This window comes from Suricata suricatta, chromosome 14 (assembly GCF_006229205.1).
Source record: "Suricata suricatta isolate VVHF042 chromosome 14, meerkat_22Aug2017_6uvM2_HiC, whole genome shotgun sequence".
Taxonomy (NCBI): Eukaryota; Metazoa; Chordata; class Mammalia; order Carnivora; family Herpestidae; genus Suricata; species Suricata suricatta.
This window is the reverse complement of record NC_043713.1, coordinates 66,295,639-66,317,502: the sequence shown is the minus strand read 5'-3', so window position 1 is coordinate 66,317,502 and position 21,864 is coordinate 66,295,639. Positions and strand designations below refer to the sequence as shown.

General features: G+C 40.8%; 1 protein-coding gene across 1 annotated transcript in view; it reads left to right on the top strand.

Annotated features, from left to right (window-relative positions):
* TTC28 (tetratricopeptide repeat domain 28) overlaps positions 1-21,864 on the top strand; it is a 622,170-nt gene that overhangs the window by 449,628 nt on the left and 150,678 nt on the right. The window contains exon 9 of the mRNA XM_029921603.1: positions 989-1,496. Within this exon, the coding sequence (XP_029777463.1) occupies positions 989-1,496 (508 nt within the window). The remainder of the gene's footprint in view (positions 1-988; positions 1,497-21,864) is intronic.

Here is a 21,864-nt window from a genome sequence, read left to right as displayed (position 1 = left end):
GTTAGAAACAGAAGACTATAATCCAAGACTATATACACTTGGGGGAAGATTCCAGAACCCATGTAACTCTTCTGTTGTTTTTATTGTCCCTGTTGGGTTCACCCTTCCACATACAGGCCTTTTCTGAAAACCTTTAAGACAAAAAGGGCTCATGTACTTACTTTTCTTTACATGAGGACTGCAGGCAGGGCCAGCATTGTGAGGGGATGAGGAAGGAAGCCTCTTTGTGTACGGAGACCAGGGTCAAAAGAGCCTCTAGGCATGAGGAGCAAAACTAGAAGAGCCAGTGTGGGCCTGAAAAGCAGTGGTGAGGCCCAGTGGGACCCCCGCACCCCTGCCCCATTAGAGGTGTAGGTTGGAACCACCCATTGTCTTCCTCTGGCATTTGTCCAAATCTAAGCCCTCTGGGTAATCAGCACAGCTGAAGTCCCATTGAGGGAACAAGGATAAGAGAACAGGACCCTCCACTGAGTCCTGAGTCACAAAAGTCATCAATCACCATTCAAATACCTCCCTGACCACTGATCTATCCATGTACTTTGCTAGAGAAATGCCAGGAGCACCAAGATGCAAGCATGGATTTTTCATGAGTTTCCTATGCTGTGTTATATGTCGTAATTAATTCTGGTTTTTCCTCAACATTCTCTTACAGTACAGAGGTTAATGGCTGTTAGCAGAGCTATAGCAGAATACTAGAAATGTCGGTAAGTCTTTAAACTAAAATGAAGGTTATACGAAACACAGCCTGTTTTTGTGAGATTAGATATTAAAAGTTACTGATTAAATTACAATTGTGTTTATTAGGAATTTGCTGTTTGGATGGGCTCTTTTTTAGTTCTGCACAGGTCTGTGGCCCACTGATAGAAACAACATTAGCAGTTGAGTCGGATGGTCCCAGGCAAACCCTGAACATTTTATGTGCTAGAACAAGCTAGAGCCACTTTCTGATGTGCTTTTCATTTCTCTGCCTTATCCTTTCTCCATCCAGGCAGCTTCATCAGCCCTGAGCAGCCTGGGCCACGTGTACACAGCCATTGGTGACTACCCCAATGCACTGGCCAGTCACAAGCAGTGTGTTCTTCTTGCCAAGCAATCCAAAGATGAGCTTTCGGAGGCCCGAGAACTTGGCAACATGGGAGCTGTGTATATTGCCATGGGTGACTTCGAGAACGCTGTGCAGTGCCACGAGCAGCATCTGAAGATAGCCAAGGACCTGGGGAACAAGCGAGAAGAGGCCCGGGCCTACAGCAACCTGGGCAGCGCCTATCACTACAGGAGGAACTTTGACAAGGCCATGTCTTACCACAACTACGTGCTGGAGCTGGCGCAGGAGTTGATGGAGAAGGCCATTGAGATGCGGGCCTACGCCGGCCTGGGCCATGCTGCCAGGTGCATGCAGGATTTGGAGAGAGCTAAACAGTACCATGAGCAGCAGCTGGGCATTGCTGAGGACCTCAAGGACCGTGCCGCAGAGGGGCGAGCATCCTCCAATCTGGGTAAGGACAGGATTGCTCGCAGGATTTCGGGGTCAGTGCCATGGGGATGGAAATAGCTGAGGTAGCCCACTATCTCTTATAGGAATCTGTGTGTTTATATTCAAAGGAATCTCCACATATTGTGTGTTGTGTATTTCCTTTAGGTGTATTTGCTTAGAGCCTGCCTGCCCTAAATCACACCTCCTTTCTGCCATCGTTGTGCTGCAAGGATTAGAATGCTGACTACTGGAAAAACAAAACACCCCAACCTTGTAATCTGTTTAGAGAGAAGAGCAACCAGATTTATCTAATTAGAGAGAAAGGGAATGAAATCAGGATATAAAAGCTATGTTTGGTTTAAATGAAAGAGAACCTGCTAGGAAGTCATCAATAGAAGGGAATTTGAGAAGCATTTTGTTTAAAGGGATTTCTTTACTTGGTGACTTTAATGCCACAGGAAACATTTTTCTTCCTCAAAAGTATGTGTATTCACAGTTGATGCTGCTAGTTTTGGTATAAATGTCAAATTATTTTTGAAAGATCTATTTAAATAAGTTAGATTTGCAGTCATTGATAATACTTGGTTATAAATTAAGACATAAATTTGGTGAAATTTATATGTCCTGGTGAGAGACAGTAAGTATTGGTAACTGGCTGCTTTTTAGAAGATATTGTTTCTTGTTTCTACTCAAACAGATGTCGGCACACCATGAATGGAAGGAATAGATGTGTTTGCAAGTATGAGCTGAACTCATTCCTGAGCCCCATTGTTTGTTCTGTGTCCGCATGGACTAAGGGCAAGGAGAGGACAAGGAGAAGGTGGCCTTAGTGCTAATAGTATATGCTTATCAGGCGTTAGTAGCAGCAGAATGTAAAACTCAGCCCCCTTTTCTTATGACCTACAAAACCAAGGCGCCCCCTTGTCTGTATAATTTTAGTACTCCTTTGCCTCCACCTCTGCTTATTGCAACCATATGTTTCATGAATATAGTTGTTAGAAAACGTCTGGCAAATCCCCAGAGATTACTCCGAAGATGGTATCGAGATCTGAATGAGAGTCTAGAGAGTCTGATAAGAACTGTAGAAATAAGCTCTTGACATTATATATTCATTCAATAGATTACAAGTATTTATTGAGTCATTACTATGTGCTGAGTCCTGGAATAGTTGCCCTAAGGGATAGAGGTGTTAAAAAAAAAATTTGCCCTCAAAGAGCATCCAATTTAGTTGGGAAAATAAATATGACAAATACATAGGACAACAATGGCTTCTCTACAAGACAGTATTAGTGATGTGGCGTTGCCATGAAATTTCAAGAAGGAAGACTCCGAGGGCTGGGAATAGTCTGGAATGCTTCTTGGAGATTAGACCCATTTAGATCTTGAAGAATAGGTTAGATTTGGCCAGGAATGAGATGGTATTGATGGGAAGGGGTATGTGAAAGAATGGATTGGCATATCTGAAGGATGGTGGCAGAGTACCCTGCAGAAATGTGCTAGAGGATGGCAGATTAGTATGAAAATTAGGCAAGAGATACGCTAGCAGAAACTCCTAAGGTTTTAAAATGTAGGAGGAAGAAGATAGACTAGATATTTAAGGAAGGCAAATCAGTGGCACGTAGGATAGATTGGAGGGCTTGGAACCTGGAGCTTAGAAGGCTGTGTGTATTGACCATGCAGATTATCTTTATCATCTTGTGTCAGTTTTGATAAGTTGTATTTTCCAGAGACTCTGCTCATTTCATCTAAGTGTTGAATGAGTGAAGTTGTTTAATTTATTTTTTTATTTTCCTTTTAGTGCTTGTAGGCTATCTAGTGAGGTGCCCTCTTTCTGTTTTGTTATTTGTAGTTTGCGTTTTGCACCTGCAAACTACCTCACCCTCCCTTTTCTGGATCATTCTACTTAGAGATTTATCAGTCTTCTTGATTTTTTTAAAGAACTGATTTTTGTTTTTGTTATTTTGTTTTTTATTGATTGTCTCTTTTCTATTTCACTTCTTTCTGGTCTCCTTTTTATCATTTTCTTCTGGCTACTTACTTGGCTAGCTTCTCAAAGCCAAACCTCAGGTAATTGATCTTGACCTTCTTTTTTAATACAAGCATTTAAAAATATAAAATTTTCTCTACACACTGCATTACATGTATCTAATAATTCTTGCTGTGTTATGTTTTTATCTTCACTGAGCTTAAAATATTTTCTAAGATCATTTGTGATTCTCTTTACCTCCTAGAAGGGTTAATTTTAAATATTTTGGATTTTCCTAGACACATTATTGTCATCAAATTCTAGTTTAATTTCATGGTAGTCAGAAAACATGCTTCTTAGAATTTCAGCAGGTGTAATGTCATAGATGTCAGGTCATGGTGGTTGATGGTACTGCTCAGGTCCATTTTGAATAGTTGTTTGTTTATTTGTCTATATGTTTTGTCAATTGCTAGGAAGGAGATTGTTAAATCACCAACTATTGTGATGTTGTCTGCTTCCCATTTGCCTCTGTGAAACATGGCTTCCTAGATTTTGAAATTCTGTCATTGGACAAATGTTCATTTGTGTGTTTTGTCTTCCTTATAGATTGGCCCTTTTGTCATTATGAAATGTTTCTTTTTTGTCAATGGTCATACCTTTTTGTCTTGCAGTCTGCTTTATCTGATACAGATCACTCACTTCTACTTTTTTATACTTACTTTTGGATGGTTCATCTTTTTCCATCTCTTTCTATTCTGTGTCTTTATATTTAGTTTGTTAACTGTAGATAACATTGAGTTTGATTTTGATTTTTTATTGATTTTGACAATTATGGCCTTTTATTTAGAGAAATTTCACCCATTTAGCATTTAATGTCATTATTGATGTTGTATTTAGGTCTGTCATTTTACTGTCAGTTTTCTGTTTGTTCCATTTATATTTTGTTTTCTGTTCTTCCTTTCCTACCATCTGTGGTTAATTTAATCAGATTGGTTTTATTTTAACTTGTCTATTTGCTTTTTAGCTCTACCCTTTTGCATTTATTTTAGTGGTTGCTCTAGGATTGTGTTATAATATCTTAAAATTTTCACAATCTACTTTGAGCTAATATCATAAAATGTAAGTACCTTATAACTTTATAAACCCATTGATTCCTTACTCCCTGTTCTTTATGCTGTAGTTGTCACATACATTACTATGTCTATATTCTTTTAAATTTCACTATACAATGTGTTTTTCTGTTCTCTACAGTTATATTAAGGAATTAAGAGGAAAAATGTTTTCTGTTTGCCCATTTATTTGTCATTTATAGTACTTGCTGTCATTTCTAGAGATCTGAGTTTCCATCTGGTATCATCAGTCTAAAGAACTTTATGTAGCATTTCTTACAGTGCAGGTGTGCTAGTGATGAATTCTTTTCATTTTTACTTACTTTAAAACATCTTTATTCACCTTTGTTCTTGAAGGATATTTTTGGTGGATACAGAATTCTAGGTTGATGGACTTTTTAAAAAGCAGTTTAAAGTAGTCTTTCCATTATTTTTTGGTAGCTATTATTTTGATGATGTCAGTAGAATTGAAAGTATGTAGAGCATGTGCTAATTATTTCTTGATTGCTTTCAAGATTTTCTCTAACTTTGATTTTTAGCAGTTTAACTGTGATATGCCCAAGTGTGGATTTCATTTTATTTTTCCTTCCTCTGGTACTTTGAGCTTTAGAATCTGCAGATACAGTTCTTTCCCCAAACTTGGGGAATTTTTTTCTATTATTTTTTCACATGTTTCTTCTTGCCCATTCCCTCTCTTCTCTATGAGACTCTGCATTACTCTTAAGTCTTTAAGTATTGTGCTATATATTACTGAGGGTCTGTTCACATTTTAAATCTCTTTTTTCTTTATATCCTTCAGATTTGAAAATTTCTGTTAATCTGTCTTTTAACTTCAGACTCCTTATTCTGTCATCCCCACTCAGCTTTTAAACCCATCCAGTGATGCCGACTTTGGGATTCCCCAAGACTGCTCTCACTTCAGACATCAACTGTGAGCATCGGTCTCCAAGACCACCCTCAGGCTCAGTAATTCACTACAAAGAATTCACTGAAATCTGATATAGTCATGGTTTATTACAATGAAAGAATTCAGATTACAGTCAGCCAAGGGAAGAGGCCCATGGCGGGAGAGGTCTAAGCAGAAAGCTTTCAGTGGTCTTCTCCCAGTGCGGTCACAGATAGAGCCCATGCCTGGAAGCAACAATATCCGACAATATGCACAGACTGTTATCAATCAGAGAGGCTCACTTGAGCCTGTGTGTCCAGTGTTGGATCTTAGTCACGTAGATATGGTTGACCACCTGCTTAGGTGACCTTCATTTCCAGCTCTCTGAGGCTGAGCTGAAAGCCCCCACTGGAAATCACAAGATTAGTATCAACTCTTTGGCATGGTCAACACCCTCAAGTAAACAAAGACACTGTTAGGGCATTCTGAGGGCTTAGAGATTGTTCCCCAGAGCTGAGGATAAGTCCAGACCCCTCTTTGGGCAAGGTTAATTCTTTACTATATATAGATTGTATATATTGTATTTTTAGCTTTAGAATTTCCATTTGTTTTCTATTAATAAATATTTCAGTTTTTCTGCTAAGATTTATGTGTTTGTTCACTACAGCTATTTTTCCTTTACATAGCCAAGCTTTTAAAACCTTATTTGTTAATTCCATGTGAGTCATCTCAGAGTTAGACCCTATTATTTTTTAAATCCAGTATAGTTAACATACAGGGTTGTATTCATTTCAGGTGTGCACTATAGTGATTCAACACTTCTGTATATTACTCCATGCTCATCACGGTGAGCATACTCTTAATCCCCTTCACCTGTTTCACCCACCTTCCCACCACCTTCCCTCTGGCAATGATCAGTTTGTTCTCTTTGGTTAAGAGACTGTTTTGGAAGTAGACCCTATCGATTAACTGTTGGTAATGTTGCTTTGTAACATCTTTATTGAGATATAATTCACATAGTGGGCAGTTTAGCCATTTAAAGTGTATGTAATTCAGTGGCTTTTAGTATAGTCACAGACTTGTGTGCTGATTGATTGCCTTTTGTTTCAAATATGAGTCACATTTAATGTTTCTTTGTATGTCTAATAATATGGGATTATACCAATATTGTGAATGTTACTTTATAGAGACTCTGGATTCTGATATATTTCTCTTAACAGTATTTTGTTGTTGTTATTCTTTTACTAGTTAACTTGGCTTAATTCAAGCTCCAAATTCAGTCTTTGCGGTGGGTGGCAGCTGAAATCTGTGTTCTGATCTTGTAGCTTTAGCTGGGCTGCTTAGATTTAGCCATGCACATGCATATTTCAGGAGTTAGAGATTGGGGTAGAATTTATACTCCGAATTGAAGGCTCCCGACTATGGCTCATTCTTCTAGTTCTTCAAGCCAGTAATACTTTGTTTCTACCTGTGGTATAGCCTGACCACATGTCACTAATTGGGGCTTTCCCTCTGGGCACCTCCCCCCCCAAAAAAAGATGCTCCCTGGCATTTCAGAAATAGGAGACTTAACCAATGCCATTCTCTTCTTCAGCCATTCCTTTCTTCAAAGGGTCAACTCCAACCTTCCCACAATTCCTCACTCTTTTTGGTTACACAGTGTCTCTTTGTAGATTCCTCCACCTGCATCCCCCCCCCCCCCCCCCCCCCCCGCCGACTTTATAGTTGTAAGTAGGCTGGTCTGGAAGGAGCTGCTCTGTAGATTCCTCTCCTGCACCCCTCACGTTTCCCCCTCCCCAGCCCGACTTTATAGATGTAAGTGGGCTGGTCTGGAAGGAGCTGCTCCTCGCTACTGGAAGTGGAGCTCCTCCTACTCATTTTGGACCCATTAAAGATTGACTTGCGCCTTTGTCCCCTGAAAAAGATCAACAGTGATCTTGTCTTGGCTTAGTCGAGAGATCTTTTGACAGTTCTAAATCTCCCTAATCCTATGCAGCATTTGTATGCTAAACTAATTTTTCCTTGAAATCCTCTCCTCTTCTGGTGTCTGTGAAGCTGTGTTGTCCTGATTTTCTTCTTGGCTGCTCTTTCTGTACCTTTTGCATTGGCTTTTATTGTCCCTCTTTTTTTTTTTTTTTAAAAAAAAAGCAATTAAAAAAAGTTACAAAAGTGGGACTTACTTCTGTAAAAAAAAAAAAATCTTATGATACCAAAGTGTATAAAGTAGAAAAAAGTCCCTCTTTTTACATCATTTACCTTCCCCTGTTCCACTCCTCACAGTTAACCACTGTTAACAGTTTGGTTAGAATCTTTCCAGACCTTTTTAGAATGTACAGAATAATGTGTAATAATGTACACATGGCACTACAATCATAGGTATAAGTACACACATGTCTACAGACTGTTCCTTTTTCCCCCAAATTCTATCCTAATATACAGATTTCCTGCAGCCTGCCTTTTCTATTCTCCCTTCTCTCTAAGGCCTTTCGCTGTGTCATTCAGATAACCAACATTATTTTTCACAGTTCTTTTCCATTGTATTGCCATTTGTTAAATGTGGGAGTTCTTGTGTTTTGTTCCTTGATTTTTCTGCTCTTTCTTTGTATATCTCTCTTGATTATTTTTACCAGCCTACCTTCTACTACAGCTTGTGTGTACATTTTTTCCAAATCCACATGCACCAGCACTGACCTCCTGCCTGGGCATCATTTTCACATTTCCACTGGCCTAGTGGGTTCTCCATCTGATTTTCATGCTGATTTGTCAGAGTTAGGGAGTCCAGACGTGAAATATCTTTGTCCTATATTGACTTCTTCGAGCTTTTCTAAATTTGGTGATGACAGCCCCACTCCTCTGGCTGTCCGTATTCATTTTCTATTGTTGCCGTAACGGCCACAAACTTAGTGGCTTAATACAAGTTTACTGTATCAAGAAGGCTGGGTTCTTCGCAGGCTCTAGGGGACAATCAGCTTCTAGTGGCTGCCTGGATTCCTTGGCTTGTACCTCTTCCTCCACGTTCAGGGTGCACCACTCTTTTCTGCTCCGGTGGCCACACTGCCCTCACTCTCTTCCCCCGACTCCTGTCGCATCCCTCTTACAACGACTGTCGTGATTGCATCAGGCCCACCAGCAAAATCTAGGACAGTCTCCTCATCTCCAACCCATTAATGTAATCACACCTACAGAGTCCATTTTGCCATGTAAAGTAACATTCACAGGCCCCAGGAATTAGGACTTGGACATATGGGGGTTGGGGGGGGTGCTTATTCAACCTGTTGTACCATTCTGACTTAGAAATCTAAAACCATCATTGATTTCTTCCCTTTTTTCCTCCGTTGATTGACAATCTGACAGTTGTCAAATAAATATTCTCATAAGGGTTCTTTCCCTTTATTGCCCCTTCCTGGTTGCCCAGGCAGCTGCAGTCGCCTGCTAGTTGGGTTTTCCATACCACTGTGCCCTCCTTTCTATGTTTACTCCAGCCCAGATGTCGGTATGAGACTGACCCTCCCAAACCTGCTCTGCAGGTAGTAGTCGCTACACATTGCACACACCGTTATGGCCAGAGTCCTTATCTTAAAATGGGGTTTGTCATGATTTCTGTCCTTTAAGTCCACCACTACTCTGTACATCCTATTTACTTTTCCTGAAATTGGGCTTTTCCATCTCCCCTAATCTCTCCACATTGGCTGTGCTCTTGTCCTTTACTGTATTTCCTCAAGCTATTTCTTCCACTTAGACCTTTTGCATTCCTATCTTGCTTGTCTAACATTTACCCATCTTTTTAGGATCATTCTAAGTACTGTTCACTACTTAAAGCCTCTCTTGATAACAGGGTAAGTCATCTGAGCCCTAGGAACACTTTCAAATTTTCTAATTTATTTATATTCCATCATAAATTTTGGTTATTTGTATACTTGTATAGTTACCTCTACTGGATTAGAATGCACTGGAAGCATGAACAGCATTCTGTCTACAGTCTCTGTATCACTGAGTATATAACCTCTTACCACATAGTGGATACTCCATAAATACTTATATGGTTAGATTGGATGAGTGAAAGCTTTCCCCAGATGTTGTACCCAGATGACTAGAGGAAGAGTGGTGCCTTTTAAAAGAAACAGGAAGGCTGAGAGGAGGAACTAGTTTGGGGAAGCACGTGATGTTTGGTTTCGGACATGTCCGATTTGTGTTTCTCCCAATGTCACATGATTAAATACTACTGGAAACGGGTGTTAAGAGGCATCATCTCAATAATGTTATCAGGACAGAAAGCCAGCCAGTGCGACTGAGTTAGGATCACAGAGGGTAGAGGGAATCCAGGTAGAGATTAGGGAGAAGAGAGTTCAGGATGTGGAGGGCATATCACTTTGATACCACAGAAGCCAGGATAATTAGATTTGAGCCACAGAGGTTTTCTGACAATAGAAGCTTCCTGTGCACATCTGACGGGGAAGTGGCTAGAACTTGTGGAAATGGAGAGGAGAAGGTAGAGAAGACAAGACATCTTCGTCCTTGGTGTTCAGCATGTACTTTTATTATGCACCTTTATTTGTTTTAAAATAAAAGAAAGAAATGATTGAGACTCTTTAGATTTCTTACAAACAAAAATGATAGCCTAGCTGTTTTCTAAGCATGTGTCTTGTGAAATGTGATGTTAGTATGCATTTTGGCTTAGAAAATGTCCAACTCTTCTTTTCTACTCAAAACAACTGTAGTTGCATGACAGTATTTCTGTAGCCTCTGGGTTTTTGGTGGCCTTCTCAGGCTGTAGAGTAGGTCACTGGAACAAAGCCTCAGTTAAAGTCCTCAAGGATCGTCCTAGGTCTTCTCATTCACTGAGGACTAGGCAGAATTGCCTCTTGTCTTGCTGCGGAGTGAGCTGCAGTCAGGAAAGTGAGAAGGGAGACCATTAAAAGGATGGCTAGTTTCAGTTTTTCTTTCCTTCCCCCCTCCGTCCTTCCCTCTTTCCTTCCTTTTTTTCTTTATTTTTTCTCTCTCTTCCTTTTTTTTCCCCTTCTTTTCCTTTCCTCCTCTCCCCCCTCCCCTCCCCTCCCCTTTCCTTCCTCTTTTCCCCTCCCTCCCTCCCTCACTGCCTCACTTCCAGATGAGGGTGACCGCTCAGTTTCCCACTATGCCCCTGGAAGATGTATAAAGGTGAACACATTTCAGAAGTCACTTCCCACATACAACAGTGCCCGGGCTGATTTTGTTTCTAGTATTGGGTCAAGTATGAGAGAGAGAAAGTGCTTCCCATCAAATCCTGGGGTCAAATATCTAATAATCCATCTATGGAAAATAATTGACATTTTAAAAATAACTGTCCCTTTTTAGTCAAAAAGATCTAGAAAGTAGCTTCTTTTGGGAGAGAAAGAGAAATGGTTCGTGAATTCATTTGTTCATTTAATTGTTCGTTCTTTTGTTCAACAAATATTTATTGAACATTAGTTATAAGGTAGGCACATTAGTGCCTACATTTTGATGAAAAGAAACCGATGTCATTCCAGCCCCGATGGAGCTTATGGTTTTCCATCTAACAAGCATAAAACCTGCTCTAGGCCACATTTGCATTCACTTTCATATTTAATCCTCTCCACAAACCTACAAGTATTAATTAATTTTACATAGGAGAAAACCACAGCCCAGGTAGGTTAAAAAAAACACTCGATCCATTTAGTCTCAAGAGATCCATAGCGTGAAATACTCATTAAGATCTCATAAAATAATGCGTGGCCTCTTGTGTACAGTGTCTTCAAACTGTCCCGGGAGTCATGTGTTGGAGCAAAAGTTTGGTAGCTCTTCTGGTGGTTATCTATCGGGCCTCTTATTTGCAGTGCAGCAAATGATAATTGCAAAAGTGGTGACTTTCAGATGTACTGATTCTAAGATGTAAGAAATGTCACCTAAATAACGATATTTAAAAATTACATTTTGGCAATGTGCATCAGAAAGTTCTGAATTCCCAAGGAAAGGGAGAATGACACCATTATATATGTCTGCATAATAGATACACATATTGTACCTTAATTATATATTATTCCTGAATAAATTTTATGAATAAATCATGACTATGAACATATGTAAAACTTAGTATCCTAAAAAAAAAATCTTATGATAAATTTCCCTTGTGTAAGAAAAAATATTCTATAATATGGTAATCACTATATTTCATCAGTTTTTCACATTTCAATTTTTATATGTTGGAGAGAGATGGAGAGAGACCTGGCTTTATAAGTAAAATGTTTTTTAATAATTGTAGGTAATAATTAATTTACACTAACTGAGTGTTTTTCTTTGAAAATCCACAGTGTGATTTATGGGACTATTTCCATTTTTTTAAAACTTTTTTTAATGTTCATTTATTTTTTGAGACAGAGAGAGAAACAGAGAACAAGCAGGGAAGGGGTAGAGAGAGAGGGAGACACAGAATCTAAAGCAGGCTTCAGGCTCTGAGCTGTCAGCACAGAGCCCAATGCAGGGCTCGAACCCACAAACCCATGAGATCATGGTCTAGCCAAAGTCGGACACTTAACTGACTGAGCCACCTAGGCGCTCCATATGGGGCCATTTTCAAAGTAACTGCTCAAGATGTCAAAAGATCTTTGAGACATCACTCAGAAATTCTTGGCATAGCAATGTGGTTCCACAGCCTTGTGTTTTACAGCACTTGTTATCTTAGCCCTGTTGTTATTCAGAGATTAATGAATGTTTGTGTCTCACCCAAGATTATAGAGTAAGAGGCAGACTGGAGGCTGGACTTCAGGTCTCTGATTTCCATGTCCACAGATCCCTCTGTGAGGGAACATACCCACTAGAAGGGTGGACTCCAGTCGGAGCCATGCTAGGATTACCCCACCTAGGGCTCAAAGCCAATGATCTTCTGAACACTGTCCCCCACCCCAATCCTTCATAATAGAGGGCGGAAAAGAAGAAGCACCACTAGAAGGGTTATAGGTCACCTTGAAGCAGTGGTCCCTGCTTGTGCCCAAGGACAAAACAGCAGTGTTCCTAGAGAAGTACAGCACCATCAGGATGGAAGAGCTCTTTCTTCTCTTTTCCTGGAGAAGCTGTTGTCTATTGACTACTTGCACGGCGATAGACGCTTTGCCGATGTTATTTTGTTCTCACCATCAAGCTGTGTGGTAGGCATAGAAAGAAAGGTGCTGGCTCAAATTCAGGTTTTAAGCGGCAGTGGCAAGATCCAAACTCGGGTCTGTATGCTGTCTTTTCATACAGCCCACAGTCCCCCTCTGGGACCCACACATTCACTGAACAGTTAGTTCTTCTGCTTGAGAAGCGTAGCTGAGACTACACAGATCGTCAGAATCTAATAATGTCCATGATCTGGGAAGCCAAAGCACGCACCTCTGCTTTCCATTCAAAGCAGTTCCTATTAAGTGTCATGAAAAGGGGAAATATAAATACAAAAAAAAAAATGTGACCCAGAACTAGAAAAAGATATTTCTAGACATCTAAAAGAAAGTAACAGGAATGTGCTTTCCCTGTCTGGAAGGAAAAATGAGAAATGGAGAGCATCAGCCAAGACAGGAGTTTTTCTGATCAAGCAGCAGAGGATTCACAGAAAATGACTCAGACCCTCATTAAGGTTGTGACATGCACACCCTGTGCTGTGCCCCACACCTATCAGCGCCTAATAAATATTAATAATATTTACTCTCTCCTTGAGGTCAAGATTTGTCACCCTGCTTGTCTAGACATTGCTCTTTAAAAGGAGCTGTGATTTGCTTACAGATACAGTGCATCTGAAACACGTGAGCAGAGGCAGACAGGGCGGTAAATCTTGGTCAGAGCCGCACTTTGGACCATTGCAGGAGCAGCTACAACACTGTTGTTGGAATAATGAAGTGGATGCTTGCTGCCAGATCCCTGAGTTCTGTCTCCAGCAGGCAGAGTCTCGCAGTAAATTAGCTTATGTTTCAGCTTGGCAGTTAGCACTTGGTTCATTTGTAGATGCTAATTGTAATCTGATGTTATCAGCAGCAGGTAATTGAAATGGGCTTGATGAATTACTTAATTTCTTTTAATAGCTGAGTCTTCAAGAACTGAATAAAGAAGATAAGGTGATCCGGAGGAAAATACAACAGCTCTATCTTTCTAATTAGTGCTTGGAGCTTTTTTCTTCTTTACACAAATGATTATGAACATGTGAGGCTGAATAGGTTTATGAGTCAAAAGCCCCCATGGGGGCATTTCCCATTAGGCAGCCCAGTCCTGAGCATTGATAACACTTCTCTTAGGACTTCAGAAAGGAACACTTGAGTGATCACTTTGAAGAACATTGATTTCTGAATACAGTTGTGTTTTCCCAGACTCAGGTGGGCACTGCCTGCCATTGGCACCGGCACTTTGGCACACATCCTACTTTCAGTCCCTCTTGCGCGGTTGTTCCCTGCGAGCGGCGCTGCCTGGCAGCATGTGGTGGGCAGGGAAACCATGATGTTAGTCACTGGCTCCGGCCACCCACACCTGGCGCTACACCTCCCACACCTGCCGGTCCCTAGGTCTTCCCATCTGTAGCGGTTCCTTTGTCATCCCTTGCTTTGCCAGCAACGGTGGGTGCAGATGTGACCCCAGGTCCTGCCATCTGTGCCCGACACTGCACACTGGACCCGTGTTATGAGACAGCGATGAGTTTGGGGTCTTCCTCCCAGAATCATTTGGCTCTGCCTTTAGTCCCATTTCAGTTCCTTAAGGAAGCCATCTGTTTTGGGGTGACTTTGGAGGAATTTACTGTTGACCAATTTGTTTTTCAGAAACTTGAAATCACAGCAGAAAATGTAGAGCATTAGAATCAGGCCTCTTAGACATTTGGAGATGTTATAGCAAGTGATTGTTCAGACCGCCTCTGTGGTTCTTTGGCCCTGTGGGCTCGTGAAAGACATCGTTGCTTTAGAGGTGAAGGCTCCAGGTCTCTGAGCCTCCATCATGATGTGGCTGTGAGTGCCTTTGCTGGTAAATGCATTGCCGGATCCTGGAAGGGTGCTACCTCTTGGTCTGAGTGGCAGTTAGGTGGCTCTGCTCACCTTGGGAAAAAGTACGAATTGTATGCGTATGCTTTCATACCTTTCTGACAACATGTTACACTTTAAAGGTTTGCTTTTAAAAACACATTGTACTCTGGCGGTAGAGTGCAATTGGAATGGTGTGTTTTTTTTTAATTCTTCCCAGGCCCATGGCTTTCACTACCGTGCACTATCTTCCCAAACTCAGACCTCACTTTTTTAAAAATGTTTATTTATTTATTTTGTGAGAGAAAGAGAGAGAGGGAGAAGGAGAACGAGTGGAAGAGAGATCAGACCTCCTTCTGAGATACCTGTCTATTCCTACTTCCTACACACCCCCACTCAAAGGCCGCAGAGAGGTCTCTGCAAGTCTGTGACCTCACATCACAGGTTCCCTCTTTCTGAGAATGGCAACACAACCTCAGTGCCCAGCCCAGAAATCTCAAAGTTACCGTGCGGTCCCTGCCCCCTTCCCTCACGGCCTAGACCTGCTTGGCCAAAAGTCCTGAGAACTCTGCCTCCTCACACGACTTGCATCTTCAAGGCTGTGTTTTCAGACTCTTGTCATCTCTTACCTGTGTCATTACGGCATTTTCTTCCATATTGGGCTCCCAGCTTCTCCTCCAGATTATTTTCCTCATGTCTTCCATGGTAACCCTCTCAAAACCCCAACTGCTCAAGGCTCAATCTTATCAAATCATTTCTGTACTTACAACCCTGCAATAGCTCCCCTGTAACTTCAGGATGAAGTCCCAAATCCTTGGCCTAGTGTGAGATCAGAATAATAATCATATCTGCCCCCAGTTCCTGGCACGGAGCCCTTTTAATTCCATACATGATAAGAACACTAGGAGCACCTTTGTTGTACTGAGGTGGCTGAGTGAGCTGGATGGCGCCTGGTTGGGGCTCGTCACCCGAAAGACCACGTCAAGATGAGAAGGTTATAGTTTTCAGCACCACCTAGAGAGCGGGGAGGGGCTGGAAATGGATTTAATAATTGATCAGGCCCACCAGAGGAAGCCTCCATAAAATCCCTTGGTGGGGGGTTTGGAGAGCTTCCAGGTCGGTGGATACATCCACACCAGGAAAGTGATGCACCCCAACTCCAGGGGGACAGAAGCTCCTGGGCTTGGCACCCTCCCAGACCCGCCCTGTGTATCTCTTCATCTGATAGTTCATCTGTATTCTTTATCGTATCCTTTAATATTAATAAACTGGTAAATAAGCATTTCCCGGAGTTCTTGTTCTAGCAAGTTAATCAGACTTGAGGAGGAGGAGGTCATGGGAACCTCCAAGCTGTAGCCTGTCAGTCAGCAGCACGGGTGGTGACCTGAACTTCCAGTGGTGTCTGATGCGGGGCTGGGGGGCAGTCCTGGGAGACTGAGCCCTTACCTGTGAGGTCTGACACTGCCTCTGGGTGGATCGTGTTGGAATTACGTTATGGGACACCCAGCTGGTGTCGGCAACTTGCTTTTGTTATGGGGAAAACCCTCCACACATTTGGTGACCAGAAGTGTCAGAAGTCAGTGTTCTGTGTAAGTAGTAAAGGAGGCTCCCAGGAGAGAAACACAATAATGAACAACTGGATTTTCCCCTGTGTAGGAAGGACAAAACTGAGTTTTTGTGTTTATATCTGGCATGTATATTTTTCAACAGTCCTCAACATTCAAAAAAACTTTATTGGGCTCCTACTGGGTACCAAAACCCATGCCAGTGGCTGTTTGGTAGACAAAATAGGCATTTCAATTGCTCCCAGGGAAAGTACCTTGTGATTTCAGAAAGGATTATGGGGTGTAAATTTAATAGGCAACCAGGTTGTCAGAATACTCTTCTGGCCCCCGTTTATCTCACTAGTGCCATTTTCTGCCATTTTCACCCCTCAAACTCATTGCTCTCCAAACCTCTGAAGTGCTTTTTTTTCCTCCATGGCTTTCCTCATGTCATTTCTAACGCCCTGAATATCTTGCTCTTTCTGTCAAACCTGTGAAATCTTACTTACTTGTTCATACTTCAGCTAGATGTCCTATACTCTTAATCAAGCCCCCAGGCTCTTCCAGGAAATTTGGTGTTCCCCTTATATTTTGTGGTTGGCACTTATTAGATATTATCATTATTTACTAACTAGATCATAAATGCCAAGAATGTAAGATATGTATCTTAAATGTTCTGTGTCCTTATTACCTAGTGCTCAATGTTTGGGCCACAGTGGGCACAGCACAGTGTAATCTGAATAGATGAAGGATGGTGAGAGCCAAGCACTATGGAAAATGCCTAGAATTACTAACTGGAGTCTGAAGTCCAAATAATTTGTCATCTTTCATATTTACTGTGTTCACCCATTTGTACCTTACTGCTTCCTTTAAGTTCAGGTATCATTCTGGCTGCCTCTGACCCAATCGCCCAGGAAGGCTAATTCAGGGCAACAGTGGCAGTTTCTGTGTATTTTATATTGGACTTCACATTCTCATTGGTATAAATGATTTCTACAACTCTTTACTGCTCTAAAATGTTGAAACTCTATGATCTTTTCATGGAAAGACAATGTGTATGGAAGCTGGAACTTGATTCCTAAAGCCTCTTAAATGAACCAAAAATATAATCAGCTTGAGAAATAGTGAAACCAGCAGGCGGTGATTAGGTTTTATGACACCATTTTAATTTTACTCCTTACAGTTATAGGAATACTGAATTGAGCAGCTTTTTCTCTTTCTTTTGCACAGTCCTTTGCCCAATAGCTAAAAGAGACAGTCTGATTACCAGGCTAACTAAATAATATGTTAACCTTTTTGGATCTTTAGCCAAGAAGTTTACAAAGCAGAGCCTTTGTGCAGGTTTGAAGAACCCTAATATTTGTTACTTTTGGACAAGAAAATCACCAGAATATCACACTTTTTTAAGTACATGAACTTAATAGTCTATTCTCTGCATTTAACATTTAGCCTTAGGAAACTGATACTAGCTGTACTTTTTAGGTATTCAAATAACAGGTTTCATAGAGAACATATGAAAAGGCCTTTGTGATCTCTCCAACACACCTTTGAAGTAGCACAGAAGTCATGATAATAATGAAAGCAATGACACTTATGGAGTGCCTCCGGTGTGCTGGCACTATACTTGAAGTAGATTCTTATGCAGTGTTTTATTAGCTCACTTAAAATTTCACAAAGATATGGCTTCTTATTCCCACTTAGAAGTGAAAAACCTAAAGAACAGAGAGGTTAGTTGTCAGAGGTCCCCCAGCGAGTGTGTGGTGCAGCCAGGCTTTGAGCCCAGAGCTGTTGGAACCCAGCCACTGTTCTTTCCACCATGCCCCACTGCCTCTATAAAGATGTGCTGAAAATTATTTAGGAAAGAGCTGAAGCTCTAGCACTTTTGAGTGACTAGGGCTATTTGACTTTGTAACTGGAAGAAATGGGAGTTGAGCATTACTTTTTATCCACGGCTTCTTTTCAGTCTCACTCATCCCCGTTGGACACACATAACACACTTACAGACAACTTGGGTCAGAAGCAAGGCTGCTCATACACGCGACCTGAACTCTCCCCTCTTTTCCAGCATGAAATCCACAAGAGGCTCAAGTGTTTAAGACTCTCTTCAGCATAATTAGTAATTTCATGGTGCCGTCAAAATGTAGCTTTCACCAAGAACCATTTTCAGCATGTTGTTCCAGAAATTCTTCTTAAGGCTCTCTCTGACACAGCAGAAAATGCGTTTGTTGAATTGGATTAAAGCCGGAATGCAACTTCTAGTGGGTATTGCTGACTCAGCCTGTCCCCACTTGACTTTGAAACCGCTTTGTTAGCTCCTGAATGCAGGCACTCAGTTTTCAATGAATTTCATAAAGTGGTCCTTTCTGCCCTCCTTTGAAGAGTTAAGTTACTCCAGGAAGTGAACGCTTTCATTTTCTAGTAAAGATTGTGAACGCTTTCATTTTCTAGTAAAGATTGCATTGATGCCATTTAAAATGTTTCCAAGAGCAATTAAAAAGTAAAATAAATGCTTTGTTGCTATGTGTCCAATGTGCTTGTAAAGCAAGCCCTCATCAGAACAGCCCCACTGGCAAAAAAAAGTAACGGATTTGTGTTCTTGAGCCAGAATGTCAGAGTTGGCCACTTATTTGAAACAACAGCAATTCTGTAATTGCATTTCCTTGATTCAGATGGAAGGTCCCATCAAATCCATTATCTAATACCGAATGAGACAAAGACAGCTTATAACATGGCCCAGCTGTTGGAGTGCTCTGGAGGGAGATATAATATGCTCTGTAATTCAGTAAGCAGAAGGTAATGGACTAAAAGTTATCAAGCCCTTCACAACAAGGAGATCTGGAGTTTAACCAGAAATTTCAGACTGTCAACCTTAACAAAACAGATGGCGTTCTCCAGTTCACAGCACCATCCGGCGAGCTGGCATGTCTGCCTTGACAACTCCTGGTACTTCTTAATGCCTGATGGAGAGAGACGTCCTCTTTGTCATCAGTGAAGAACTTGCACTGTTTTGTGTGTGACAAAGGGAGTCCAAAGTACTGCGTGCTAGCTCCTTTAGTGAATGCTTTTATGATCTTTCTCCCCTGCTCCCCTTCTGCCCTCTGATGCGGTGGCATCCTGTTGGACTGTTCTTTTTCCTTCCTGGTCCCATAGAAACCACTCAGGTTGTACGCTCATGTCTCCATTTTGATCACTGAGATGTGCCATTCACAAATGGCTCATCTACACTGCTAACGCTACAGGCTTTTACAGTATCGTACAGCAAGGATGGCTGTGTCATTTGTCACTGGGACAGTCCCCGGCACTGCCAGGACACAGCGTATAGAGTCGCCCTGCATCTAGCCTGCTTATGAAAAACCTGACTGCTGGAGTCAGATGGCCTGACTTTGGATCCCAACTATGCCACCTCTGGGCTTCGTGATATTGGACAAGGTGCTCAGTTGTTCTCTGCCTTGGTTTCTTCATCTGTGAAATCGGCATAATTATAGCACCATGAGTTAATATGCATAGAGCCCTTACGACAATGCCTGGTGCACAGTAAATGATCAAAAGTGTTATAACCACTATCATCATCATAGTTTTATATTATGTGTGGGAAGAGTATGCCATTTGTTAACCCAAAACAAAGATGCTAAGAGAAGGGTGGAACTACTACTGAAACACGGAGCATTTCTTACCCTGCAGACAGTCCTGACCCACTGAAGGTGGTTATCAAGGGCCAGCAGGACATTTATTTCTTCGTCTCTTTTTTTTCCCCTCCAGCTTTTTTGAGACAGGATCCACACGTCAACTGTTGTATAGCTTTACGGTATGCAGTGTGATTATTTGGTACGTGTACGTATTGTGAAATGTTTTACCACAATAAGGTTAGCAAACACACCCTTCACCTCACACAATCACCATTTGCTGTTATGCTGAGACCATTAAAGCCCTACAATCACAGCAGGTACAATATGATGGGGTCGTCGTGCGATACATTCGATTCTCAGACGTATTCTTATACCTGACCAAAACCTCTCCACTTCCCTCCTCTTCAGCCCCGGCAACCACCATTATCCTCTGTTTCTGTGAGTTTGATATTTCTAGACTCCACATGTAAGTGAGATTACACAGTATTTGTCTTGCTCTGTCATTTCACTTAGCATAATGCTCTGAGTTTCTCCTTTTCTCTTCTTTTTATGATTTTTTCTTTTTTATGATTAACATTTCATTACATATGTATATGCAATATATATTTATGTGAGATCAATATTATATATAACAATTAATATGTAAATATAAAATTTACATATATATATTTGTATCTATTACAAATATTATATAGTATATACTTATTATGTATTTTCTTTATCCATTCACCCATCAATGGATGGTTAACTATTTTCTGTCTTAACTGTTAGGAATAATGCTGTAATGAACCTGGGAACGCAAATTATCTTTTTGAGATAGTGTTTTCATCTTCAGATACGTACCCAGAAGTGGGATTGCTGGATCATAAGGTAGTTCCATTTTTAATTTTTTTGAGAAGCCTCCACACTGTTTTCCCTAGTGGCTGCACAAGTTGACATAACCACCAACAGGCACCAGGGTTCCCCTCTCCTCTGCATCCTTCAGCATTTATCTCTGTCTTGTTTTTAAAGTTTATTTATTTTTGAGAGAAAGAGAGACAGACAGACAGAGTGGGGAGGGACAGAGAGAGAGGGAGACCCAGAATCTGAAGCAGGCTCCAGGTTCTGAGCTTCTGAGCTGTCAGCTCAGAGCCCAGTGGGGAACTCGAACTCATGAACCATGAGATCATGACCTGCCCAGGTGCCTGGATATTTAATCTCTTGTCTTTTTGACAACAGTGATTCTAACAAGTGTGAGATGACATCTCATTGTTGTTTTGATTTGCACTTCCCTGGTGATTAGTTATATTAAGCACCTTTCCATGTGCTTGTTAGCCATTTGTATGTCTTTGGAAAAACATCTATTCAAGTCTTCTGCCCATTTTGAAATCAGATTGTTTCTTTGCTGTTGAGTTCTGTGAGTTCCTATGTGCTTTGGATATTAACCTCTTATCAGATATATGGCTTGCAAATATTTTCTCCCATTTTATAGGTTGCCTTTTTCATTTTGTTGATTGTTTCTTTTGCTGTGTAGAACCTTATTAGGTTGATTTAGTACCACTTGTTGGTTTTTTTGCTTTTGTTATTTATACTTTTGGTATCATATCCAAAATAATCCTTGCTAAGATTAATGTCAAGGAGCTTTTTCCCTATGTTTTCTTCTATCAGTTTTATGGTTTCGGATTTTATATTTAAATCCTTAATCTATTTTCACTTAATTTTTGTGAGTCGTATAAGATAGGGGTGCAATTTCATTCTCTTGCATGTGGACCTTCAGTTTTCCCACCATTTATTGAAGAAGCTACCCTTTCCCCCTTGAGTATTCTTGGTTCCCTTGTCAAATATTAGTTGACCAGGTAGGCATGGGCTTATTTTGGGCTCTCTATTCTGTTCTGTTGGTCTGTGTGTCCATTTATATGCCAATACCATACTGTTATGGTTATTATAGTTCTGTAATATAGTTTGAAATCAGAAAGTGTGAACCTCCAGCTGTGTTCTTTTTAGTGATTGCTTTGGCTATTCAGTGTTTTTTTGTGATTCCATATGAATTGTAGGGTTGCTTTTTTGTATTTCTGTGCAATGATGTTTGGATTTTGATAGGGATCACGGTGACTCTGTAGATGGCTTTGAGTAATATGGACATTTAAAAAATATCAACTTCTCTAATCTATGAATACATGATACCTTTCATTTATTAGTGTCCTCAATTTCTTTCACTGATGTAGATCTTTGATGACCTTGATTAGATTTATTCCTAAGTATTTTATTGTTTCTGATGCTATTATAAGTGGGAGTGTTTTCTTTTTTTTTT